Source organism: Anomaloglossus baeobatrachus, chromosome 2 (genome assembly GCF_048569485.1).
Source record: "Anomaloglossus baeobatrachus isolate aAnoBae1 chromosome 2, aAnoBae1.hap1, whole genome shotgun sequence".
NCBI classification, from domain to species: Eukaryota; Metazoa; Chordata; class Amphibia; order Anura; family Aromobatidae; genus Anomaloglossus; species Anomaloglossus baeobatrachus.
Window position 1 is genome coordinate 259,343,031 of NC_134354.1, and position 27,722 is coordinate 259,370,752.

Below are 27,722 nucleotides of genomic sequence, written 5' to 3' on the forward strand. Positions count from 1 at the left end.
GATATTACGTGCGTGAAAGACTAAATTTAGTTACTTTAAGGCACTGGACGCCATGTTTCCGTAGAGCACCCTCCATGAAAAATATAGAAATAGCAGCTACAACAAAATGGCCGCCGTTAATCTCCTGTCCACACTGTGGGAACGACGGAAGAGGCTTGAACTCTCCCCCCTTGATTCGGTGCATGCGCAATAAGCGCTGTCCTGCACGTGTGTACAGATGCCGAAACAGCGCAGCTCTCGGGGCTCCGGTCCACGTCATGCGGCGCTGGCGGATCAGATCTTGCAGGAAGGGTCAGTCAGGCCCAGCACCAGGGTAAAGCGGCGGCAATGGGCGGACAAGTCACAAGATGATGACTATGTGGACGAGAAGCTGTCACGGAGGATCCTGGAGCAGGCCCGGATCCAGCAGGAGGAATTGGAGGCTGAACACGGAGCCGGCCCCTCGCCCCCCAAAGAGAAGGCGACGGTGCTAGGTAAGTGGCAGCCGGCCCCCCATAGAGAAGGTGACGGTGCTAGGTAAGTGGCAGCCGCCCCCATAGAGAAGGCGACTGTGCTAGGTAAGTGGCAGCCGGCCCCCCATAGAGAAGGTGACTGTGATAGGTAAGTGGCAGCTGGCCCCCCATAGAGAAGGTGACTGTGCTGGGTAAGTGGCAGCCAGCCCCCCATAGAGAAGGTGACTGTGCTAGGTAAGTGGCAGCCAGCCCCCCATAGAGAAGGTGACGGTGCTAGGTAAGTGGCAGCCAGCCCCCCATAGAGAAGGTGACTGTGCTAGGTAAGTGGCAGCCAGCCCCCCATAGAGAAGGTGACTGTGCTAGGTAAGTGGCAGCCGGCCCCCCATAGAGAAGGTGACTGTGATAGGTAAGTGGCAGCCGGCCCCCCATAGAGAAGGTGACTGTGCTAGGTAAGTGGCAGCCGGCCCCCCATAGAGAAGGTGACTGTGCTAGGTAAGTGGCAGCCGGCCCCCCATAGAGAAGGTGACTGTGCTAGGTAAGTGGCAGCCGCCCCCCATAGAGAAGGTGACTGTGCTAGGTAAGTGGCAGCCAGCCCCCCATAGAGAAGGTGACTGTGCTAGGTAAGTGGCAGCCGCCCCCATAGAGAAGGTGACTGTGCTGGGTAAGTGGCAGCCAGCCCCCCATAGAGAAGGTGACTGTGCTGGGTAAGTGGCAGCCGGCCCCCCATAGAGAAGGTGACTGTGCTAGGTAAGTGGCAGCCGGCCCCCCATAGAGAAGGTGACTGTGCTAGGTAAGTGGCAGCCGGCCCCCCATAGAGAAGGTGACTGTGCTAGGTAAGTGGCAGCCGGCCCCCCATAGAGAAGGTGACTGTGCTAGGTAAGTGGCAGCCGCCCCCATAGAGAAGGTGACTGTGCTGGGTAAGTGGCAGCCAGCCCCCCATAGAGAAGGTGACTGTGCTGGGTAAGTGGCAGCCGGCCCCCCATAGAGAAGGTGACGGTGCTGGGTAAGTGGCAGCCGGCCCCCCATAGAGAAGGTGACTGTGCTAGGTAAGTGGCAGCCGGCCCCCCATAGAGAAGGTGACTGTGCTAGGTAAGTGGCAGCCGGCCCCCCATAGAGAAGGTGACTGTGCTAGGTAAGTGGCAGCCGGCCCCCCATAGAGAAGGTGACTGTGCTAGGTAAGTGGCAGCCGGCCCCCCATAGAGAAGGTGACTGTGCTAGGTAAGTGGCAGCCGGCCCCCCATAGAGAAGGTGACTGTGCTGGGTAAGTGGCAGCCAGCCCCCCATAGAGAAGGTGACTGTGCTAGGTAAGTGGCAGCCAGCCCCCCATAGAAAAGGTGACTGTGCTGGGTAAGTGGCAGCCGGCCCCCCATAGAGAAGGTGACTGTTCTAGGTAAGTGGCAGCCGCCCCCCATAGAGAAGGTGACTGTGATAGGTAAGTGGCAGCCGGCCCCCCATAGAGAAGGTGACTGTGCTGGGTAAGTGGCAGCCGGCCCCCCATAGAGAAGGTGACTGTGCTGGATAAGTGGCAGCCGGCCCCCCATAGAGAAGGTGACTGTGCTAGGTAAGTGGCAGCCGGCCCCCCATAGAGAAGGTGACTGTGATAGGTAAGTGGCAGCCGGCCCCCCATAGAGAAGGTGACTGTGCTAGGTAAGTGGCAGCCGGCCCCCCATAGAGAAGGTGACTGTGCTAGGTAAGTGGCAGCCGCCCCCATAGAGAAGGCGACGGTGCTAGGTAAGTGGCAGCCGGCCCCCCATAGAGAAGGTGACTGTGCTAGGTAAGTGGCAGCCGGCCCCCCATAGAGAAGGTGACTGTGCTAGGTAAGTGGCAGCCGGCCCCCCATAGAGAAGGTGACTGTGCTAGGTAAGTTTAGTAAGCGAATATGTCTGGCTCACAGTTGCGCAAGTTAGGTGCCCAGAAAAAATGGGAGTCAATCAAAATAGTAATAATTCTGGCACACTGAAATAATTCATGACATATGAAACCTTTCTTTTGAATGCTGAATCAATTTATTAGTGCAAAAAGTTGAGGATAATTCATGAATTATTTCAGTGTGCCAGAATTATTACTATTTTGATTGTGCTAGGTAAGTGGCAGCCGGCCCCCCATAGAGAAGGTGACTGTGCTAGGTAAGTGGCAGCCGGCCCCCCATAGAGAAGGTGACTGTGCTAGGTAAGTGGCAGCCGGCCCCCCATAGAGAAGGTGACTGTGCTAGGTAAGTGGCAGCCAGCCCCCCCATAGAGAAGGTGACTGTGCTAGGTAAGTGGCAGCCAGCCCCCCCATAGAGAAGGTGACTGTGCTAGGTAAGTGGCAGCCGGCCCCCCATAGAGAAGGTGACTGTGCTAGGTAAGTGGCAGCCAGCACAGGAGGCTGAACACGGAGCCCAGGAGTGACTCCTTAAATACTGCAGTCACTAATGGCCCAAGCATCTAAGTGGTTCGCAGATATAGACACCTTTGCGCAATTTATTTTTTTTGCTTCGCAAATCCAGTTAATCTGTAAGTTTTTCTATATAATCTGAGAGCACCATAACATAGGGCAGAGAGCCTGATTCCAGAGATATGTGGCTGGGCTGCTTTGTGTAGTTTTCACAGAATCCCTGTTTTCTCTTTTGTAGATGTTCCAGAGCTAAGAGTTAAAGGGAACCGGTCACCACATTTTCAGCCTATAAGCTGCGGCCACCACCAGTGTGGTCTTATATACAGCGTTCTAATATGCTGTATATAAGAGCCCAGGCCGCTGTGAGAACATAAAAAACACTTTATAATACTTACCTAACGGTCGTGCTGTGGGCCTTATGGGCGTCTCCGTTCTCCGGTGCCGGCGCCTCCTCTTTTGCCCATTTTTGTTCCCCTTCTCTAGTCGCGGTGCATGACAGGTCCAATGTCATCCACACTCGCCGGCATTCCGGTCCTGAGCAGGGCAGATCATAGTATTGTAGTGCGCCTGCGCAGGACTGGCGAGTGTGTATGATGTAGACGCGTCATGCACACACAGGAGTCAGGAGGACGAAGATGGCCGAAAGAGCAGGCACCGGAGAACGGAGACGCCCATATGGCCAATCGCGCGACTGTTAGGTGAGTATTATAAAGTGTTTATGTTCTCACAGCGGCCTGGGCTCTTATATACAGTACCGCATGTTAGAATGCTGTATATAAGAGCCCGGTGGTGGTGGCTGCAGCTTATACGCCAAAAAAGTGGGGACAGGTTCCCTTTAAACTGTATACAGTATAGTCAAAACCATATGAGAAGTCACAGTGAATTCTCATAAAGCATAGATGTGCAGCAATATAAAATCAATAATTTTATTAAAGAGAATACATTCAAATATTAAAAAATACTACAGACATAAGAAAGGGACCAGCATCTCAGCCGAGGTATCAGACGATGAATAAATACAGATACATCTTTTAAAGTGCTGCCAATGCCAAACAGTAACACAATATATTATAAATATAAGAAATAACAAATAATTTTTGTGCAGAAGGCAATTAAATGAGGTAAAAAAAGACGGGCAAAAACCAGTATTCAGTATGACACTGCATCGGAGCTATATAATTGTCTGAAAAAATATTGCCTGAGCGTAATGTCATCTATTAGCCACAAGGTGGCAATATCACCCCAAAGGAAATGCAACAGACTTCTAGTAGCTTCCCAGTATACGGATCAACTGTGAGAGCAGTGCAAAGCAACGGGCATCATAAAGGTGTAGGGTAAGTGTGACGTAATATCAACGATGGTAAAGAAAAGCTCATATTACCTCACAGATAATGCATTGAGGTCTGTGACCTCGGACAGCGAGGACCCCCTCACAGGCTGCTATAATTAGTTGGTGGACATTTGTTTTGATGCATACAGTATAGCCCTGCCCCACCTCTGACTGGCAGCTTTCTGTGTAGACTTTGTGAACAAGCTGCTAATCAGTGGTGAGGGGGTTACACTGATCAGCTGCACTGCTTTTTATGTGAGCTGTAGTCTGATAGTGTTAATCTGCTGATCACATTGAAGCTACAACACACAGCCTGATAGGTGACACATCATTGGATTCAGGCACTCCTGCTCTGTATTACGCTGATCTCAGATTAAATAGCAAAAACTTGCTGCCACTTTCCCTTTGAATGGAGTAGCCCCCTACATTCTCGCCTTCTACACCGGTCTCCCAGGGACATTGCCTGCAGAGACCATGTGACATATCAAGAGTCCTGCGAGACCTGACGCAACGCTTGTTGGAACGGTGCCATTGCGGGAGGTGGTTATCTGTTATTTCTGTTGTTACAAGGGGCACTATATAATTTTAAAAAGATAGTGGACCATTAAGTTGTTCAACAAAGTAGGATTAAACGCCTTGTAAGAATTCCTGAGCGCCCCTGATTGTGCCGTTCTTCTCCGTTCCGCGCTGTATCGCTCCGTTGCAGAGACTTTTTTTGTTTCTTTTGGATCTTAATATGTGAAATCTCTGCTTGTCGGGCATGTAAGCGGTTTTCACAGTCATCCTGGGGACGCGCTCTCACCTCTCCATCCTAGATGCTGACAATCACAGGGAGTTAGCGCATCGCTCGGTCACAGATGCTGCCGAGCTGTGATTGCCAACATCTGGAGCGGAGGGGTGAAAGCACACTCCCGAGATAGGACTCTGAAGAAATGCCCAAATCGGAGATCTCATATAGTGCGCTCCAGAAGAAACAGATGTGAATATCTGCTATGGAGCGACACAGAACGGAAACGAGCAGCAGAATCGGGGGTCTCAGGAACAGCGAGAGGGTTGTGCACCGTGATCGGAGATACAGTATTTACAGTCTCTGGGAGGGGAAGGAAAACACCTGCAGCCCTCACATCCGGGTAACAGCCTACTAAGGGACAACCTCGGAACTACTTCAGTGCCCCGCATGACGTGAAATCACAGTCCCTCTCCTGACCGGCGCCGCTCATGGGATTTTTGGCATTCAGATTCCCAGTTTTCTTGTGATATTAGGTCACGCCTCTGATTGGCTGCAGCACTCACAATTCCAGTTCCATCTGTATGAGCATGAAGGCGTCAGCCTATCAGCAGCTGCCGATTGGCTGCAGCGATCGCATGAAATAACATGACACATGACCGTTGGTAAGTGCAGCGGCAACATAACAGGAGTGGTCCTGGTCAGGGAAACAAGTGTTTTTGTTGGTTTTTTAGTCTTATTTTGGGGCACGTAAGTAGTTAAAGGATTTTCCATTATGAGTCTTTTAATTTATGAAATTTTTATTGTATTTGTTTTGTAATTATAAACCTTTTTTTTGCCTAGATTACAAGAGCAAAGGCAATGGGTCTGATTCTGAGGATGAAGAGTGGCCGAGCCTGGAGAAGGCTGCCCGTATGGACGCCGGGGGCTACAGTGAGGACGTGGATGTGAATCCGGAGGACGAGAAAGCCATTGAAAGGTTCATGAACACAAATCCCCCACTAAGGTAAGAGATGCATCCGCACTCCCCACTACACGGCTGTGCTGACCTTGTGCCGTCTGTCCTTACATGTGCTCAGCTCTGCTACATCTTTCTCTTTGTCACGTCTGTTTTTTGGGTCGATTGGCCCAGAATTCTATGTACAATAGTATCAGATGCAGTGCCTATATCTTAGTGGTTTTCACAATATTTGGCTTGCTGCTCCTCAAAGGCACTTTCTCCCAAGTCATGTCTCGCCTGTGCGCTGGGAGCCCACCTGGTAGGACAGTGGTGCCCCGATCCCTGGTTTCTCCTCGCGTAGTGGGAGTGAATGGAGCAGTGTGGTTGTGCGAGGCACCGCTGCCCTAACAATGACAGAAGGGCGGATGGAGATTACAAGCCGAAGAGAGATAGCGTTGTCTGCAGCTGCTATGAAAAGTATGGTGCATAGATGGCAAGTGTCATTTGTGAAAAAGCCTTTTAATGCAAGGATTCTTCTTATTTGTGTGTATGGGGCGATCAGGCAGGTAGTTCATTCACCTCTGGTAACAGCCCAGCACCTGGGCTCTTCGGACGGGGCGTCACTGCAGGCGCCATGCTGGTTGCATCGTTGTGAGGATCAGGATGGTGGCTTGTAATCCTATAGAGCCGTGGTGCTGAGGAAATGGAATGGGATTGATTTAAAAGTACAGTAGTGGCAAAATGGATATACTGCTATAGTTTAGTGCATGGCCACGTATCTATTTCACCTTTAATGTCATACAGGCATGTCAGAAGCCTTGATTGGGGGCAGTCTGGGTGCGAGACCCCCCCAACAATCACTAAAACGAAATATCCAAAGCACTTGGTTAAGTGTTACCTGCTAAATGGTGACTTTGGCCCCAACCCTCGTCATCCGATCAAGGTTTTCTCTGTGCCCCTGCTACATCACAGCGCAAAATAAGTACCTGGGGACCTCAAAGGTACTGTGCAACAAGCAAGTGGCAAGATGTCCAACCTGGTCAGATATTTTTCCGACTTGCTTGTTGCAGTACTCCGGGGATTGTCATGCGACCCCATTCACTTGCATTGTGCTGTGACGTAGCAGCTGCGCCCATACATCTTGGTCTTTCGACTAGTGTTGCCACCAAAGTTGCTGTGTAGCTCTGGATAATAATTGGGCTATGTAACCACAAAACATGGGGTAAAACAGGAACACTGATGTACTTATTAAAAGTAATATCTTCCTTATTGCTAAACTAAACATTTTATTTTTTTTATTTTGTGTTTAGGCGAACACTTGCTGACATAATCATGGAAAAGATCACAGAGAAGCAAACAGAAGTAGAGTCGGCGATGTCGGAGGTTTCTGGAAGACCAATGGCACAACTTGATCCCAGGGTGTTAGAAGTATACAAAGGCGTTAAAGAGGTGCGATACACGGTTGTATCCTGACCACGGTTTACGGTCTCCTTTTTGCCAGTGCAGGGGATTACAGAACTATGATGGGGTCTGCAGATTTCATTCAAACCTTTGACTCCAGTACTCCTTATTGCTATAGTGCTGGCTCATTGCTAATAAATGCAACAGACTGTATATTTAGTACAAGATTTGCATACATTGGGATATATCCTAAAACAATTTCTTTATTTTTCTAAGGTATTATCCTCATACCGCAGTGGTAAGCTACCCAAAGCCTTCAAGATTGTGCCAGCTCTCGCAAACTGGGAGCAGATCCTGTACATTACAGAGCCTGAATCTTGGACGGCTGCCGCAATGTACCAGGCTACACGGTACGCAGTAATATGTTATTAGGATTGTATACTCCTCCTTGGTGCTAGTGTATCAGATCTTAGTCTTCTGGCTTCTTATTTTCTCCGCCCACCAGAATCTTTTCTTCAAACTTGACGGAACGTATGGCACAGCGTTTCTACAACTTGGTCCTGCTTCCACGTGTGCGAGATGACATCGCAGAGTACAAGCGTCTCAACTTCCACCTTTACATGGCTCTTAAAAAGGCGCTCTTCAAACCTGGTGCTTGGTTCAAAGGTAAACTTGGCAAGCTTTAAGGATGTTGTATATTCCTCCCGTCTTCTGCAAAAAAAAAAAAGTTAAAATAGAATGACCATAACTGTAAAGTGACAGTTTCACTTTTCGCTTCTGATGATATAACACAGTCATACCTTTTGTACAGTAACTTACAATGGCAACAAGTGCTAACATTAGACCAGAGCTTGTAATCGCGTTGTGTAAAAATCACATGCACAACGTGAAAATCAGTTAAGCAATATACCTTTTCTATTATAGCTTATGCAATGGCTTTATAGGTGAGAATTTTTTTATGATTGGAGTTGGCAACACGCCAATGTTTTATGGCATATTAGTATGTGAGGAGAAATATGTCACTGGTCACTAAATATCAGCTTCTCTCGATATAGGAATCCTCATCCCTCTTTGTGAATCTGGAACTTGTACCCTGAGAGAAGCTGTAATCATCGGAAGTATCCTGACTAAATGCTCTATTCCCGTCCTTCACTCGAGGTACAGTATGACTTCCCCAGCTAAGGTTTCCGGTTAACGCTTTCTTGTCACTACTTTTGTTGAGATGAGACTACAAAGGGTCTCTTAAGGTCTAATTGCCGATTTCAAATGATATTGTCATGCGTGCATGTGAGAACAATAACCGACACTGAATCGGTTATGAACCTTCTCTATGACAGACGCCAGAGCATTCTGCTTCGGTTTATTGTTCGGGAAACTTTATAGTTCAGGAGAAGTGACAAAAAGGGTGTGGACAAAATATAGTCCAATCAAGTATCGCAGGCTGGACTCAGGACGTATAGGAATTTGCATAGTCTCTACTGGATTGGTTGTTCCAAACTTTAGGAATTCCTCTGTTCCTCAACTTCTTGGGCGTTGTCCAGGATGTAGGAGCCTTCTTTAAGTTACATGTGCTGGTATATTGTATTAAGGAAAATCATTGAGTGTGTGTGTGTGTGTGTGTGTGTGTGTGTGTGTGTGTGTGTTAGTAAAAAGCAAAAGCATTCATAAATGTGAGTTAGATTACATTAACTAAACTACAAACCTAAGTCTATGAAATGGCTGAATTAAGTATTTTTGGTTACTCAATTCTTATCCTCAACACTTTGACAGCTACCTGTCTACATTATGCTGAAAGGAACACTGTGAGCACAGAATGACAGGCCCTCGGTGCATTATGGTGGGGCCAAACATTTAAAGGGAACCTGTCAGGTCCCATATGCACCCAAAACCACGAGCAGTTCTGGGTGTATATTGCTAATCCCTGCCTAACCGTCCCTGTATACACTAGCATAAATAATGAGATCTTTAGAAAAAGTAATTCTAAAGATCTTTTATCATATGCTAATGAGTGCGGGGACTAGTCAGAAGGGTGATGCTCCCCTTGCTAATCGCCCCCATTAGCATGCTAGTACGCCCTTGTGGGTGTGCTAAGATGCTTATGAATGTGCAGCGGTAGAGGATGATCTCACTCACCTGTCCATTGTCTGACGCTGCATTTCGGCTCAGTGCGCATCACCCCGGAGTTTGGGTCATGCGCACTATGAAGCCGGGTGTACGCGTCCCAGCTTCAAACAAGTAGTGAGCCAGACTGAAAGTCCGGGGTCATGCTCACTGAGCAGAAATCCAGCGTCCTACGCTGCACATTCATTAGAATGATAGCACACCCACAGGGGAGTACTAATATGCCAATGGGGCCAACTAGCCAGGGGAACTAACGCCCAGGAGACTAGTCCCTTTGCTCATTAGCATATGGTAAAAGATCTTTAGAAATCCTTTTTCTATAGATCTCTTTATCTATGCTAGTGTATACAGGGACGGGTAGGTAGGGATTAGCAATATGTACACAGAACTGCTCGTGGCTCTGAGTGCACATTGCACCTGACAGGTTCCCTTTAAATGCAGCTCCCCACCTGCTTGTTTTCCTTTGATAATTCCAGCACTGTGTCACTTATTGAACTGCTTGGTGCAGTTTTGATGGAGTTCTTGTTTGTCTGATGTAGATGTAGCAGAGCTAAGACTTCTGGACTGTGTATAGCCCACACAAACCCCTAACTAGCAGCTTCCTGTGTACATTGGGAATTGTTAGCAAGCTGCTAATCAGTGGTGGGGGTTCGGGTTACACAGAGTTTTTTGACTTCCTAACACCAGAGGTAGTTTGGTAGTATTAATCTCCGGAGGATAAAATACTGATTTGTATTGACACTACAGCACACAGCCTATGTTCACACATTGCATTTTTACTGTGTGTTTTTTTTTTTTGTTTTTTTTTACATTATTTGTCTACAGTACTAGTTTTAAACAAAGATTAAATAGTTATAGGCCACTATATAAGGCCCTTCCAAAGTAGAATACGCAACAAAAAAAAAGTGGAAAAAAATAAATTATATTTCTTTGTCGCTCTATTGGGAGACCCAGACAATTGGGTGTATAGCTTCTGCCTCCGGAGGCCACACAAAGTATTACACTTTAAAAAGTGTAACCCCTCCCCTCTGCCTATACACCCTCCCGTGCATCACGGGCCCATCAGTTTTTTGCTTTGTGTTGAAGGAGGCAGACACATTCACGCAAGCTCCACATTTTAGTCAGCAGCAGCTGCTGACTTTATCGGATGGAAGAAAAGAGGGCCCCTAACAGGGCTCCCGGCATGCTCCCTTCTCACCCCACTCTGGTCGGCAGTGCTGTTAAGGTTGAGGTACCCATTGCGGGTACAAAGGCTGGAGCCACATGCCGTTATCCTTCCCCATCCCTTAGGGGCTCTGGGTGAAGTGGGATCCTAACCGGTCACCATGCACTGGGACCGGGCTCCCTCCGCAGCCCCTGGGGGAATCTGACGGACAGGAGACCGGGTATCATCAGGGACAGGCCCTGCTCCTCTGAGGTACTCTGTGTCGCCTTGGCGACGGCGCATAGAGCGCCTGTGTAACGGACGCTGCAGCAGCTGCTGGGTGTTATGTGTCGCCGGGACTACCGCGCCGACCGCGCTTGTTTGCCGGCCGCGTTACTAAATTTAGTCCCTGGCTTTTGCGGCCTAGTACCGCATACTCCCGCCCCCGGGCCTGCCAGTCAGGGGTAAGGGCGGGACGCTTGACTGGACGTCAGCGGTGAGGGCTGGAGCATACTTAGGTATCCTCCTCCCCCCTCACTGAGCACTGTGGGGCACCAGATTCCCGCACTTTCCGAGGCACGCCCACGGCTCCCTCCTCCTCTCAGAACGCTGGCAGCCATTGCTATCAGCACTTCTGCCGGTGGAGAACTTCAGACCGAGCTCCACAGCTCTGGGAGGCCCAGGCAGGGAATCTGGTGGACACACAACCGCTGAGGGCGGTCGGTAAGCCGCACCAGTTACTAGGTGCTGGCCCCCCTGGGTGCCGAAGTGTATATATATATATATATATATATCCTTATATTGTATACATTTACTCTGTTCGGCCTCATTATTTGCTTTTGGCTATATACCCTCACTGATTGCTCTAAGAGGAGACAACAGCATGTCGTCCGCAAAAAGCAAGGGTGCCAAGGCACAGGCTTATTTTGCAACCTGTACCTCTTGTGCGGCTATGTTACCTGCAGGTTCCACCTACCCTCATTGTGTGCAATGCTCGGCCCCTGTGACACTCACTCAGCCGGAGCCTCAGCCACTGGTGGGACCCTCGGCCCAGGTAGAACCACCGGCTACCACTGTCCAGGTGGCAGGGACAGAGTTTGCAGTGTTGGCTGAGAAACTTTCTGAGTCACTTTCTCAATCCATGGCTCAGTCTATGGATAGATGGTCTGCTAAGATACTTGAAGCTTTGCAGTCCAGACCGGTAACACAGGCCCCGGGCACTGTTGAACCATTGCCCCCAGGCCCCCCTCGGTCGGCTCAGCAAACTGCTCCTGGGGTGACTCCTAGGTCCCACGGTGAGGACTCCGACACGGACCGCAGTCCCAGACCGGCTAAGCGGGCTCGCTGGGAGCTTCCCTCGACTTCATCACACTGCTCAGGGTCTCAGCATGAGGACTCTCTGGAGGATGAAGCGGATGCGGCAGATCAGGGCTCTGATCCTGACGCTGCTCTCAATCTTGATACACCTGAAGGGGACGCCATAGTAATTGACCTTATAGCGTCCATCAATCAGGTGTTAGAACTTTCTCCTCCAACTCCTCCGATTGAGGAGTCAGCTTCTCAGCAGGAGAAATTCCAATTTAGGTTTCCCAAACGTACACGGAGTGCGTTTTTCGATCACTCCAACTTCAGAGATACAGTCCAGAAACACCGAGCTTTTCCGGACAAGCGCTTTACTAAGCGCCTTAATGACACACGTTACCCCTTCCCCACTGACGTAGTTAAGGGTTGGGCTCAGTGTCCCAAGGTGGATCCTCCAATCTCTAGACTGGCGGCTAGATCCATAGTAGCAGTGGCGGGATGGTTCATCGCTCAAGGATGCCACTGACAGGCAAATAGAGCTCCTGATGAAATCCATCTATGAAGCCATAGGCGCGTCTTTTGCTCCGGCATTCGCAGCCGTATGGGCACTCCAAGCTATCTCAGCTTGTCTGGCTGAGATTAATGCAGTCACACGTGCCTCTACTCCGCAGGTTGTGTCTTTAACCTCTCAGGCGTCGGCTTTTTCGTCCTACGCCATGAACGCCGTCCTGGACTCTGCGAGCCGTACAGCGGTAGCATCCGCCAATTCAGTGGCAGTCCGCAGGGCCATGTGGCTACGCGAATGGAAGGCAGACTCTGCTTCCAAGAAGTTCTTAACCGGTTTGCCTTTTTCTGGCGACCGTCTGTTTGGCGAGCAATTGGATGAAATCATTAAACAATCCAAGGGAAAGGACTCGTCCTTACCCCAGTCCAAACCAAACAGACCCCAGCAACGGAAGATACAACCGAGGTTTCGGTCCTTTCGGCCCTCAGCCAGGTCTCAATTCTCCACGTCCAACAGGCCACAGAAAGGCCAGAGGAACTCTGATTCATGGCGGTCTAGGTCACGTCCTAAAAAGACCGCCGTAGGAACCGCCCCCAAGGCGGCCTCCTCATGACTTTCGGCCTCCCCAAATCCTCATCCTCGGTCGGTGGCAGGCTCTCCCGCTTTTGCGACGCCTGGTTGCCACATGTCCAAGACCGATGGGTGAGAGACATTCTGTCTCACGGTTACAGGATAGAGCTCAGCTCTCGTCCTCCGACTCGTTTCTTCAGAACATCTCCGCCCCCCGAGCGAGCCGATGCTCTTCTTCAGGCGGTGTGCACTCTGAAGGCAGAAGGAGTGGTGATCCCTGTTCCCCTTCAAGAATGTGGTCGAGGTTTTTACTCCAACTTGTTTGTGGTGCCAAAAAAGGACGGATCATTCCGTCCCGTTCTGGACCTCAAACTGCTCAACAGACACGTGAAAACCAGACGGTTCAGGATGGAATCTCTCCGCTCCGTCATCGCCTCGATGTCCCAAGGAGACTTCCTAGCATCAATCGACATCAGGGATGCTTATCTCCACGTGCCGATTGCACCAGAGCATCAGCGATTCCTGCGTTTCGCCATCGGAGACGAACACCTTCAGTTCGTGGCACTGCCTTTCGGCCTGGCGACAGCCCCACGGGTCTTCACCAAGGTCATGGCAACAGTGGTGGCAGTCCTACACTCTCAGGGACACTCGGTGATCCCTTACTTAGACGATCTTCTAGTCAGGGCACCCTCCCGGGTGGCATGCCAACACAGCCTGAACACTGCTCTGGAGACTCTCCAGAGGTTCGGGTGGATCATCAATTTCAAAGTCAAAATTGACACCGACCCAATCGCTAACTTACCTCGGGATGGAGTTTCATACTCTCTCAGCGATAGTGAAGCTCCCGCTGGACAAACAGCGTTCACTACAGACAGGGGTGCAATCTCTCCTTCGAGCCCAGTCACACCCCTTGAGGCGCCTCATGCACTTCCTAGGGAAGATGGTGGCAGCAATGGAGGCAGTTCCCTTTGCGCAGTTTCATCTGCGTCCACTTCAATGGGACATTCTCCGCAAATGGGACAGGAGGTCGACGTCCCTCGACAGGAACGTCTCCCTTTCTCGGGCAGCCAAAACCTCTCTTCAGTGGTGGCTTCTTCCCACTTCTTTGTCGAAGGGAAAATCCTTCCTGCCCCCATCCTGGGCTGTGGTCACGACGGACGCGAGTCTGTCAGGGTGGGGAGCAGTCTTCCTCCACCACAGGGCTCAGGGAACCTGGACTCCGACAGAGTCCTCCCTTCAGATCAATGTTCTGGAGATAAGGGCAGTGTATCTAGCCCTAAAGGCGTTCCAGCGGTGGCTGGAGGGCAGGCAGATCCGAATTCAGTCGGACAACGCCACGGCGGTTGCGTACATCAACCACCAAGGCGGCACACGCAGTCGTCAAGCCTTCCAAGAAGTTCGGCGGATTCTGCTGTGGGCGGAAGCCACAGCCTCCACCATCTCCGCAGTTCACATCCCGGGCGTAGAAAACTGGGAAGCAGACTTTCTCAGTCGCCAGGGCATGGACGCAGGGGAATGGTCTCTTCACCCGGACGTGTTTCAAGAGATCTGTTGCCGCTGGGGAACGCCGGACGTCGACTTAATGGCGTCTCGGCACAACAACAAAGTCCCGGCATTCATGGCACGGTCTCAGGATCACAGAGCTCTGGCGGCGGACGCATTAGTTCAGGATTGGTCGCAGTTTCGACTGCCTTATGTATTTCCTCCTCTGGCGATGCTGCCCAGAGTGTTACGCAAGATCAGGTCCGACTGCCATCGCGCCATTCTCGTCGCTCCAGACTGGCCGAGGTGGTCGTGGTACCCGGATCTGTGGCATCTCACGGTGGGTCAGCCGTGGGCACTCCCAGACCGACCAGACTTGCTGTCTCAAGGGCCATTTCTTTGTCGCTCCATTGGGAGACCCAGACAATTGGGTGTATAGCTATTGCCTCTGGAGGCCACACAAAGTATTACACTTAAAAGTGTAAGGCCCCTCCCCTTCTGGCTATACACCCCCAGTGGGATCACTGGCTCACCAGTTTTGTGCTTTGTGCGAAGGAGGCAACACATCCACGCATAGCTCCACTTTTTAGTCAGCAGCAGCTGCTGACTATGTCGGACACCAGGCGGTTCCGGATGGAATCCCTCCGCCATGTCATCGCCTCAAGGTCCCAAGGATATTTCCTAGCATCATTAGGCATCAAGGATGCTTATCCACACGTGCCGATTGATCCAGAGCACTAGCGTTTCTACGCTTCGTTATAGGAGACGAACACCCTCTGTTCGTAGCTCTACCTTCCGGCTAGCGACAGTCCAACTGGTCTTCGCCAAGGTCAGGGCAGCAGTAGTCACAGTCCTGCACTCTCAGGGTCACTCTGTGGTCCCGTATTTAGACGATCTACTTGTCAAGGCACTCTCTTAGGAAACATGCCAACACTGCCCGAACGTTGCGCTGGAGACTCTCTAGAGTTTTGGGTGGATCATCAACTTTTTAAAGTCAGATCCGACCCCGACCCTATCGATAACATATCTAGGCATAGAGTTTCTTACTCTCTCAGCGATAGTGAAGCTGCCGCTAGACAAACAGCATTCACTACGGGCTGCAAGCTCTTCTTTAAGAACCAGTCGCACACATTGAGACGCCTCATGCACTTCCTACGTAAGATGGTAGCAATGGAGGCAGTTCCTTTCGCGCAGTTTTACTGCGTCCACTACAATGGGACATTCTCCGCCAATGGGACGAGGAGTCGACGTCCCTCAACAGAGTCGTCGTTCTTTCTCAGGCGGCCAAGGAATCTCTACGGTGGTGGCTTCTTCTCACCTCTTGGTCAAAAAGAAGGTCCTTCCTATCCCCGTCCTGGGCGATAGTTACGACAGACGCGAGTCTATCAGGGTGGGGAGCAGTTTTTCTCCACTACAGCGCTCAGGGTACGTGGACTCAGCAAGAGTCCACTCTTCAGATCAATGTTCTTGAACACAGAGCAGTGTATCTTGCCCTACAATCCTTCCAACAGCGGCTGGAAAGCAAGCATATCCGACTTCAGTCGGACAGCTCCACAGCGGTGGCATACATCAACCACCAAGGTAGAACGCGCAACCGGCAAGCCTTCCAGGAAGTCCGGCAGGTTCTGATGTGGGTGGAAGACACGGCATCCACCATATCCACAATTCACATCCCAAGTGTGGAAACTAGGAAGCTGACTTCCTAAGTCACTGAGGTGTGGCTGAAAGAGTATGGTCTCCTCACCCGGACGGGTTTCAGGAGATCTGGCGCCGCTGACAGAGGCCGGACGTCGATCTAATGGCGTCACGGCACAACAACAATGTGCCAGCTTCATGGCACGGTTTCACAATCATCGAGCTCTGGCGGCAAACGCCTTAGTTCAGCATTGGTCGCAGTTCCAGCTACCTTAGGTGCCACCTCTGGCATTGTTGCCCAGAGTACTGCGCTAGATCAAGACCGACTGCGGCCGCGCCATCCTCGTCGCTACAAATTGGCCGAGGATGTTGTGGTACTCGGTTCTGTGGTGCCTCACGGTAGGCTAACCGGGGGCACTACCAGACCAATCAGACTGGCTGTCTCAAGGGCCATTCTTCCATTTGAATTCTACGGCCCTCAACCGGATGGTGTGGCATTGAGTCCTGGAACCTAGTGTCGTCAGGATTATCTCAGGACGTGGTTGCCACCATGAGACAGGCTAGCATACCAACGTCCGCCAAGATTGACCACAGGACGTGGAAGATGTTCTTATCTCGGTGCTCGGCGCAGGGTGTTTCTCCCTGGCCGGTTGCATCGTCTATGTTTCCTTCCTTCCTGCAATCTAGGTAGGACAATGGGTTGTCGCTCAGTTCCCTTTAGGGACAAGTCTCAGCGCTATCTGTATTTTTTCAGAAACGACGACTTCCTCAGGTACGCACGTTCCTACGGGGAGTTTGTCTTCTCAGCACTCCGTACAAGCGGCCGTTAGAGCCCTGGGATCTGAACAAGGTTCTAATTGCTCTCCAGATGCCGCCTTTCGAGCCTTTGAAGGATGTCTCCCTTCCCGTTTTTCACGGGAAGTGGCCTTCTAGTAACGGTCTCGTCTCTTAGGAGAGTTTCCGAGCTAGCAACGCTCTCATACAAACTCCCTTCCTGGTCCTTCACCAGGACAGGGTAGTTCTGCGTCCGGTTCCGGAATTTCTCCCTAAGGTGGTATCCCATTTTCATATCAATCAGGATATCACCTCACCTTCTTTGTGTCCTCGTCCAGTCCATCAATTTCAGAAAGATTTGCATCTGTTGGTTCTGGTGAGAGCACTCAGGTTCTACTTCCCGCATGGCGCTCCTGCGCCACCCGGATGCACTCTTTGTCCTTGTCGCTGGTCGGCGTAAACAGTCGCAAGCTTCCAGATCCACCCTTGCTCGGGGGCTCGAGGAACCAATTCTTGAAACCTACAGTTCTACTGGGCTTCTGGTTCTCTCAAGGCCGAAGGCCCATTCTACCAGAGCCGTGGGTGCATCCTGGGCATTACGGCACCAGGCTACGGCTCAGCAGGTGTGTCAGGCACCCACCTGGTCGAGTCTACTTACTTTTACCAAGCATTATCAGATGCATACCTACGCTTCGGCAGACGCCAGCCTAGGTAGATAAGTCATCCAGGCGGCGGTTGGCCACCTGTAGGAGACGGCCGTTTGACGGCCCTATCATGAGGTATTCTTTTACCCACCCAGGGATTGCTTTTGGACATCCCAATTGTCTGGGTCTCCCAATGGAGCGACAAAGAAGAAGGGAATTTTGTTTACTTACCGTAAATTCCTTTTCTTCTAGCTCCAATTGGGAGACCCAGCACCCGCCCTGTTTTCTCGGGGTTTTTCTGTTTTTTCGGGTACACATGTTGTTCATGTGGTATGGTTCAGTTCTCCGATGTTTCCTCGGATTGAATTGGTCTTTAAACCAGTTATTGGCTTTCCTCCTTCTTGCTTTGGCACTAAAACTGGTGAGCCAGTGATCCCACTGGGGGTGTATAGCCAGAAGGGGAGGGGCCTTACACTTTTAAGTGTAATACTTTGTGTGGCCTCCAGAGGCAATAGCTATACACCCAATTGTCTGGGTCTCCCAATTGGAGCTAGAAGAAAAGGAATTTACGGTAAGTAAACAAAATTCCCTTCTTTTCCATCTGAATTCTGCGGCCCTCAACCTGACTGTGTGGCCATTGAGTCCTGGCTCCTAGCGTCCTCAGGGTTATCTCAAGAGGTCATTGCCACTATGAGACAGGCCAGGAAACTAACGTCCGCCAAGATCTACCACAGGACGTGGAGGATCTTCTTATCCTGGTGCTCTGATCAGGGTTTTACTCCCTGGCCGTTTGCCTTGCCCACTTTTCTGTCTTTCCTTCAATCCGGAATGGACAAGGGTTTGTCTCTCGGCTCTCTCAAGGGGCAAGTATCGGCGCTTTCCGTGTTTTTTCAAAAGCGTCTAGCCAGGCTTCCGCAGGTCCGCACGTTCCTGCAGGGGGTTTGCCACATAGTCCCACCTTACAAGCGTCCGCTAGAACCCTGGGATCTTAACAGGGTGCTAACGGCTCTTCAGAAACCACCTTTTGAGCCGATGCGGGATGTCTCTCTATCACGCCTTTCGCAGAAGGTGGTCTTCCTAGTGGCAGTCACATCACTTCGGAGAGTGTCTGAGCTAGCAGCGCTGTCATGCAAAGCCCCCTTCCTGGTGTTTCACCAGGATAAGGTGGTTCTACGTCCGGTCCCGGAATTTCTCCCTAAGGTGGTATCCCCTTTTCATCTCAATCAGGATATCTCCTTACCTTCATTTTGCCCTCATCCAGTTCACCAATGTGAGAAAGATTTGCACTTGCTAGATCTCGTGAGAGCACTCAGGCTCTACATTTCTCGCACGGCGCCCCTGCGCCGTTCTGATGCGCTCTTTGTCCTTGTCGCTGGCCAGCGTAAGGGGTCGCAGGCTTCCAAGTCAACCTTGGCTCGGTGGATCAAGGAACCGATTCTTGAAGCCTACCGTTCGTCTGGGCTTACGATTCCTTCAGGGCTGAAAGCCCATTCTACCAGAGCCGTAGGTGCGTCCTGGGCATTGCGGCACCAGGCTACGGCTCAGCAGGTGTGTCAGGCGGCTACCTGGTCGAGTCTGCACACTTTCACGAAACACTATCAGGTGCATGCTTATGCTTCGGCAGATGCCAGCCTAGGTAGGCGAGTCCTTCAGGCGGCGGTTGCCCACCTGTAAGAGGGGGCCGTTTTACGGCTCTTTTTATCGAGGTATTCTTTTACCCACCCAGGGACTGCTTTTGGACGTCCCAATTGTCTGGGTCTCCCAATGGAGCGACAAAGAAGAAGGGAATTTTGTTTACTTACCGTAAATTCCTTTTCTTCTAGCTCCTATTGGGAGACCCAGCACCCGCCCCTGTTCCCTTCGGGCTGTTGTTCTTTTGTGTACACATGTTGTTCATGTTGAATTGTTCTTTGGTTCATGGTTTCAGTTCTCCGAACATCCTTCGGATTGAGTTTACCTTAGACCATTTATAAGTTTCCTCCTTCCTGCTTTGGCACCAAAACTGATGGGCCCGTGATGCACGGGAGGGTGTATAGGCAGAGGGGAGGGGTTACACTTTTTAAAGTGTAATACTTTGTGTGGCCTCCGGAGGCAGAAGCTATACACCCCAATTGTCTGGGTCTCCCAATAGGAGCTAGAAGAAAAGGAATTTATGGTAAGTAAACAAAATTCCCTTCATTTTATTAAAATATTCAAGATCAATAAAATTTAACATGGAGACAGAAACAAAATATACTTAGAACCTGGGACTACACAAATCACAGTCTTAGGCCCTGTGCGCACACGGCGATTTTACCTGTGTTTTCTTTTGCGTTTTTGCTGCAGAAATTTCTTGACAAAATGGTTGTAACTTTTCTGCAGACATTCCCCAGCAAAACTTATGGAAAAAAATAGCTGTGAACACACTGAGGGGTTTTTTTTCTCAAGAACTTTTTCATTTTTTCCGCATAATTTCTTGAGAAAAAGAATGAGCATTTCACTTCTTTGTCTGCAGGTACCTGCGTTTTTTGCCATAGATAATGGTAAAAAAACGCTGGGACCAACCTGCGGAAAAAAACGCATCAAAAATGCGGTAAAAACGCTGTAAACACACACGCGTTTTTCAGTGCGTTATTGGTGTGGGTTTTTTTATGTAAGTGCGCTAATCTTTCAGACTCAAGAAATTTTTTGAGAAAAATACTTTTTCTAGTGCGCACAGGGCCTTATAAATAGCTAAGCCCAAATGTATAGAAACAATAGTAGACACAATTGTCCACTAGATGGCACTGCTGCGTTTTTTAGACACTCATTGCTTTCAATGGTGAAAAATAGCAGCAAAAATAAAGCCAGAAGGCTCTTGTGCCCCTTTTATGCTGGTCTCAGATTAAATAGCAAAAATAGGCTTAAACCTTTACGATAAAATGTAAAATAGGTAGCGTTTAAAGGGAACCTGTCACCTCTTTTTTGGCGTATAAGCTGTGGCCACCACCACCGGGCTCTTGTATACAGCATTCTAGCATGCTGTATATAAGAGCCTAGGCCGGGGGTATAATCTAAAAAACACTTTATAATACTCACCTCACTATCTCGCTGTGGGCCTTATGGGCGTCTCAGTTGTCCGGTGCTGGCCCCGCCTCTTTTGGCTATCTTTGTGCTTCTTCTCTAGTCGCGGTGCATGACAGGTCCGACGTCATCCACACTCGCCGGCATTCAGGTCCTGAGCAGGGCAGATCAAAGTATTGTAGTGCGCCTGCGCAAGACCGGCGAGTGTGTATGACGCAGCTGCGTCATGCACCCAGGCTTCAGAAAGAGGACGAAGATGGCCGAAAGAGGCGGCGCCGAACAATGGAGACGCCCATAAAACCCACCGCAGCGAGTGTTAGGTAAGTATTATAAAGTGTTTTTTATGTTCTCACAGCGGCCTGGGCTCTTATATACAGCATGTTAGAATGCTGTATATAAGAGCCCGGTGGTGATGTCCGCAGCTTATAGGCCAAAAAAGTGGGGACAGGTTCCCTTTAAAAAGAACCTGTCAGATCAGCTGACGTGTTTGATTTAATAAATACTGGCGGTGCCCATTAAATAACAATTCAGGAACCTTCTGTACTGGAAATCTGCAGTGTGATGTTGCCCTTTCTGGAAATGTATGACAGAATTGACAATTGGGGGATCTCACTACTTTTATCAGGCTGCAGCAGTCATGCGCTTTGTTGTTTTTTTTTCTCCCTTTTTTGTATTCACAATTTCAGGGAAACAATAAAGTGACACAATTAGCAGTAAATTGTTTTACACCGCAGTCATAACAGGTCTATGTGACCCCTGTTGACAGTCTATTAGCTCCGTGGCTTTGGCTATAAAGACATAGTAGCTGCTGAGCCCAGTGAGTGACTGCAGCAGTCTCATGTTCTGTAGTCTTGACATCACTGCTGCTGCCTGTCAGACCATGGCGGCAGTGAGGTATTCGGGGCGCTAAGCATTAGGATCTTTATTTTTGCAGTTTTCAACCCTATAAAATGTGTGTGTGAGCATAAAGATATACAGTGCCTTGCAAAAAGTATTCAGCCCCCTTGAATTTTTCAACCCTTTTCCACATTTCAGGCTTCAAACACAAAGATAAAAATTTTAATGTAATGGTGAAGAATCAACAAGTGGGACACAATTGTGAAGTTGAACGAAATTTATTGATTATTTTAAACTAAAAAGTTTAAAATAAGCAATACATTAATAACTGAATAAATAATAACTGAAATAACTGAAAAGTGTGGTGTGCAATATTATTCATCCCCTTTACTTTCAGTGCAGCAAACTCACTCCAGAAGTTCATTGAGGATCTCTGAATGATCTAATGTTGTCCTAAATGACTGATGATGATGATAAATATAATCCACCTGTGTGTAATGAAGTCTCCGTATAAATGCACCTGCTCTGTGATAGTCTCAGTGTTCTGTTTAAAGCGCAGAGAGCATCATGAAGACCAAGGAACACAACAGGCAGGTCCGTGATACTGTTGTGAAGAAGTTTAAAGCCGGATTTGGTTACAAAAAGATTTCCACAACTTTAAACATCCTCAGAAGCACTGTGAAAGCGATCATATTGAAATGGAAGGAGTATCATACCACTGAAAATCTACCAAGACCCGGCCGTCCCTCAAAAATTTCATGTCAAACAAGGAGAAGACTGATCAGAGATGCAGCCAAGAGGCCGAAGATCACTCTGGATGAACTGCAGAGATCTACAGATGAGGTGGGAGAGTCGGTCCATAGGACAACAATCAGTCGTACACTGCACAAATCTGGCTTTTATGGAAGAGTGTCAAGAAGAAAGCCATTTCTCAAAGATATCCATAAAAGTGTTGTTTAAAGTTTGCCACAAGCCACCTGGGAGACACCAAACATGTGGAAGAAGGTGCTCTGGTCAGATGAAACCAAAATTTAACTATTTGTGCCCAATGCCAAACAATATGTTTGGCATAAAAGCAACACAGCTCATCACCCTGAACACACCATCCCCACTGTCAAACATGGTGGTGGCAGCTTCATTGTTTGGGCCTGCTTTTCTTCAGCAGGGACAGGGAAGATGGTTAAAATTGATGGGAAGATGGATGGAGCCAAATACAGGACCATTCTTGAAGAAAACCTGTTGGAGTCTGCAAAAGACCTGAGACTGGGACACAGATTTGTCTTTCAACAAGACAATGACCCCAAACATAAAGCAAAATCTACAATGGAATGGTTCACAAATAAACGTATCCAGGTGTAAAGGTTACTATACACGCTGTGATATCTGTACCGATATCGCTAGCCATCGGTTGTGCGACACGGGTAAATCGCTGCCCGTGGCGCACAACATCGCTTACACCCGTCACACGGACTTACCTTCCCTGCAAAGTTACTGTGGCCAGCGATCCGCCTCCTTTCTAAGGGGGCAGTTCGTGCAGCGTCACAGTGACATCACACAGCAACCGTCCAAGAGCAGAGGAGGGGCGGAGATGAGCGGCCGGAACATGCCGCCCACCTCCTTCCTTCCTCATTGCTGGTGGACTCGGGTAAGGAGATGTTCGTCGTTCCTGCGGTGTCACACATAGCGATGTGTGCTGCCGCAGGAACGACGAACATCGTACCTGCAGCAGCAACGATATTAAGGAAATGAACGACGTGTCAACAAGCAACGATTTTTCACGTTTTTGCGCTCGTTGATCGTCGCTCATTGGTGTCACACGCTGCGATGTCGCTAACGGCGCCGGATGTGTGTCACTAACTATGTGACCCTGACGATATATCGTTAGTGATGTCGCAGCGTGTAAAGCACCCTTTAGAATGGCCAAGTCAAAGTCCAGACCTGAATCCAATTGAGAATCTGTGGAAAGAGCTGAAATCTGCTGTTCACAAACGCTCTCCATCCAACCTCACTCAGCTCAAGCTATTTCCAAGGGAAGAATGGGCAAGAATTTCAGTCTCTCGATGTGCAAAACTGATAGAGACATACCCCAAGTGACTTGCAGCTGTAATCACAGCAAAAGGTGGCGCTACAAAGTATTAACTTAAAGGGGACGAATAATATTGCACCCCCCAATTTTCAGTTATTTATTTTTTCTAAAAGTTTAAAATAAGCAATACATTTCGTTCAACTTCACAATTGTGTCCCACTTGTTGTTGATTCTTCACCAGAACAGTAACATTTTTATCTCCATGTTTGAAGCCTGAAATGTGGGAAAAGGTTGAAAAATTCAAAGGGGCCGAATACTTTCGCAAGGTACTGTATGTATGGGTACATATAGATGTGTGTGTGTGATAGCGAGATATAGATATATCTATATCTATATCTATATATCTCTATCTCTATCTCTATCTCTCTATCTATCTCTCTATCTATCTCTCTATCTATCTCTCTATCTATCTCTCTATCTCTCTATCTCTCTATCTCTCTATCTCTCTATCTCTCTATCTCTCTATCTCTCTATCTCTCTATCTCTCTATCTCTCTATCAAATTCAAATATGCTTTATTGGCAGGACCAAAATACAATTAGTGTTGCCAAAGCAAGAGAAATACAGTAAGTGTGGTGGGAGGGGATCAGGGTTATGGGGAGTTGGGGGGCACAATTTGGGCTCTGACAGTCCATTTAGGGGTCTTAGGTTCCCCTCAGCTTATGACATGTGGTGACATATTGGGCGGCGATCTCCACCATTGATTCCTCTTCCCCCAGTAGGAAGCGGAGTTTCATGTCCTCATCCATGGATGGAAAGCCCGGGCTATGGGTGGTAAATTTCTCTCTATCTCTCTATCTCTCTATCTCTCTATCTCTCGATATCTCTATCTCTCGATATCTCTCTCTCTCGATATCTCTCTCTCTCGATATCTCTCGATATCTCTCTCTCTCGATATCTCTCTCTCTCGATATCTCTCTCTCTCGATATCTCTCTCTCTCGATATCTCTCTCTCTCGATATCTCTCTCTCTCGATATCTCTCTCTCTCGATATCTCTCTCTCTCGATATCTCTCTCTCTCGATATCTCTCTCTCTCGATATCTCTCTCTCTCGATATCTCTCTCTCTCGATATCTCTCTCTCTCGATATCTCTCTCTCTCGATATCTCTCTCTCTCGATATCTCTCTCTATCTCTCGATATCTCTCTCTATCTCTCGATATCTCTCTCTCTCGATATCTCTCGATATCTCTCTCTCTCGATATCTCTCTCTCTCGATATCTCTCGATATCTCTCTCTATCTCTCGATATCTCTCTCTCTCGATATCTCTCGATATCTCTATCTCTCGATATCTCTCTCTCTCGATATCTCTCTCTCTCGATATCTCTCGATATCTCTCTCTCTCGATATCTCTCGATATCTCTATCTCTCGATATCTCTCTCTCTCGATATCTCTCTCTCTCGATATCTCTCGATATCTCTCTCTCTCGATATCTCTCTCGATATCTCTCTCTCTCGATATCTCTCTCTATCTCTCTATCTCTCTCTCTCGATATCTCTCTCTCTCGATATCTCTCTCTCTCGATATCTCTCTCTATCTCTCGATATCTCTCTCTCTCGATATCTCTCTCTCTCGATATCTCTCTCTCTCGATATCTCTCTCTATCTCTCTATCTCTCTCTCTCGATATCTCTCTCTCTCGATATCTCTCTCTCTCGATATCTCTCTCTATCTCTCGATATCTCTCTCTCTCGATATCTCTCTCTCTCGATATCTCTCTCTCTCGATATCTCTCTCTCGAGATATCTCTCTCTCGAGATATCTCTCTCTCGAGATATCTCTATATCGAGATATCTCTATATCGAGATATCTCTATATCGAGATATCTCTATATCGAGATATCTCTATATCTCTATATCGAGATATCTCTATATCTCTATATCGAGATATCTCTATATCTCTATATCGAGATATCTCTATATCTCTATATCGAGATATCTCTATATCTCTATATCGAGATATCTCTATATCTCTATATCGAGATATCTCTATATCTCTATATCGAGATATCTCTATATCTCTATATCGAGATATCTCTATATCGAGATATCTCTATATCTCTATATCGAGATATCTCTATATCGAGATATCGAGATATCTCTATATCGAGATATCTCTATATCGAGATATCGAGATATCTCTATATCTCTATATCGAGATATCTCTATATCTCTATATCGAGATATCTCTATATCTCTATATCGAGATATCTCTATATCTCTATATCGAGATATCTCTATATCTCTATATCGAGATATCTCTATATCGAGATATCTCTATATCTCTATATCGAGATATCTCTATATCTCTATATCGAGATATCTCTATATCTCTATATCGAGATATCTCTATATCTCTATATCGAGATATCTCTATATCTCTATATCGAGATATCTCTATATCTCTATATCGAGATATCTCTATATCTCTATATCGAGATATCTCTATATCTCTATATCGAGATATCTCTATATCTCTATATCGAGATATCTCTATATCTCTATATCGAGATATCTCTATATCTCTATATCGAGATATATATATATCTCTATATCGAGATATATATATATCTCTATATCGAGATATATATATATCTCTATATCGAGATATATATATATATCTCTATATCGAGATATATATATATATCTCTATATCGAGATATATATATATATATCTCTATATCGAGATATATATATATATATCTCTATATCGAGATATATATATATATATATATCTCTATATCGAGATATATATATATATATCTCTATATCGAGATATATATATATATATATATCTCTATATCGAGATATATATATATATATATATATATCTCTATATCGAGATATATATATATATATATATATATCTCTATATCGAGAGATATATATATATATATATATATCTCTATATCGAGAGATATATATATATATATATATATATATATCTCTATATCGAGAGATATATATATATATATATATATATATCTATATCGAGATATATATATATATATCTCTATATCGAGATATATATATATTATATAGAGATAGAGTTAGATAGATATCTATATATCATTTTTTTTTTTCATTCCCTGGCAACCCCTGTAAGAAGCCTTCCCACTTCCTCAAAATACCAATTTTAAGCAATAATTTTATTAGAATTATTAAAATCCGTTTTTTCCCCTATGTATTAACTTGTTTTGCTCCGTATTTGATGCATTCTAGTGCCGCTATGCTGAAGATTGCAGAATTGACATATAACGGAGCAAACAGTATCTTCCTTCGGCTGCTGATAGATAAGAAGTACGCTCTTCCTTTCCGGGTTTTGGACGCCCTGGTCTTCCACTTCTTGATGTTCCGCTCGGATCGCAGAGAACTCCCAGTACTTTGGCACCAGAGCTTTCTTGTGCTCTGCCAGCGATATAAGGAAGATATGTCCTCAGAGCAGAAAGAGGCTTTATTAGAACTACTGCGAATTCACAATCACCCACACATCTCCAATGAAATTCGCAGAGAGTTGGTGAATTCTAAGTCTAGGGATGTGGAGTGTGCCACGGCTATGGGCATGGACTGATCATTGCAGAGGACGGCAATGACTGATATGTGTGCTCCGAAGAAAAAGAAGAATCGGCAGCGATACAACAGCTTCATATGTGGGGTTTTTTTTTTTGTTTGTTTTTTTTCTTAAATGGCCACATGTTATAAAAAACGGCATCAGAAAACCCACGTGGCTGAGAGAGTATTTATTGTTTTGATGACAAAGCCACTTTTAACAATGTACAGCAACCCATATGGTTTAGGTTTCTCAAGAATTGAGGTGATTCATTAAATGGACAATTAATAACTTTAGAGCATTCTGTATCTGACAACTTCTATTTATTTACCTCTGGGCGCAATGTGGATTTTGTTGCATTTGTGGCAATAAAAATATATTTGTCTATTATGCAGTTATCTTTTCTTTTTTTGTTGTGTGTGTGTTTTGGCAAAGAATCAATGTAAAAAAAAAAAAAGCAGTATGCCCTTCACAATGGGTTCAATTTCCATTTTTGCGTTTTCATTTTCTCCTCCCCTTTTTCCCGGAGTCATAACTTTTTATTTTTCTGCCCACACAGACATATGTTTTTGGGGGGTACGAGTGGTATTTTTGGAGGACACAATTAATTTTACCACCAGAAAAATCTGGAAAATATTCCCAAGTAGGAAGAAATGGTGAAAAAAAAATTTTTTTTTAATTATTTTTACGACATTTATTTTGTGGAAAAAAAATGACCTCGCAATAAGATTCTCCTCATCAGTATGATGCCAAATACCAAACGTGTCTGGTTTCTTTTATTATTTCAGTGGTGAAATAAAAGATAT

General features: G+C 47.3%; 1 protein-coding gene across 1 annotated transcript; it reads left to right on the forward strand.

Annotated features, from left to right (window-relative positions):
- The first annotated feature begins 121 nt into the window (after nt 1-121).
- BYSL (bystin like) lies at nt 122-27,306 on the forward strand. The gene is made up of 7 exons (XM_075335794.1): nt 122-473; nt 5,729-5,891; nt 7,136-7,274; nt 7,503-7,636; nt 7,732-7,892; nt 8,282-8,384; nt 26,589-27,306. The coding sequence occupies exons 1-7, from the start codon at nt 218-220 to the stop codon at nt 26,935-26,937; spliced, it is 1,305 nt and encodes a 434-aa protein (XP_075191909.1). The 5' UTR covers nt 122-217; the 3' UTR covers nt 26,938-27,306.
- The last annotated feature ends 416 nt before the right edge of the window (nt 27,307-27,722 follow it).

What these genes read in the sequence shown, in the direction of transcription:
- BYSL (XM_075335794.1), top strand. Translation starts at nt 218, where the DNA reads ATGCCGAAACAGCGCAGCTCTCGGGGCTCCGGTCCACGTCATGCGGCG. An exon ending in AGAGAAGGCGACGGTGCTAG is followed by an intron (nt 474 to 5,728) that starts GTAAGTGGCAGC and finishes TTTTTTGCCTAG; the next exon opens with ATTACAAGAGCAAAGGCAAT. An exon ending in ATTCCCGTCCTTCACTCGAG is followed by an intron (nt 8,385 to 26,588) that starts GTACAGTATGAC and finishes GATGCATTCTAG; the next exon opens with TGCCGCTATGCTGAAGATTG.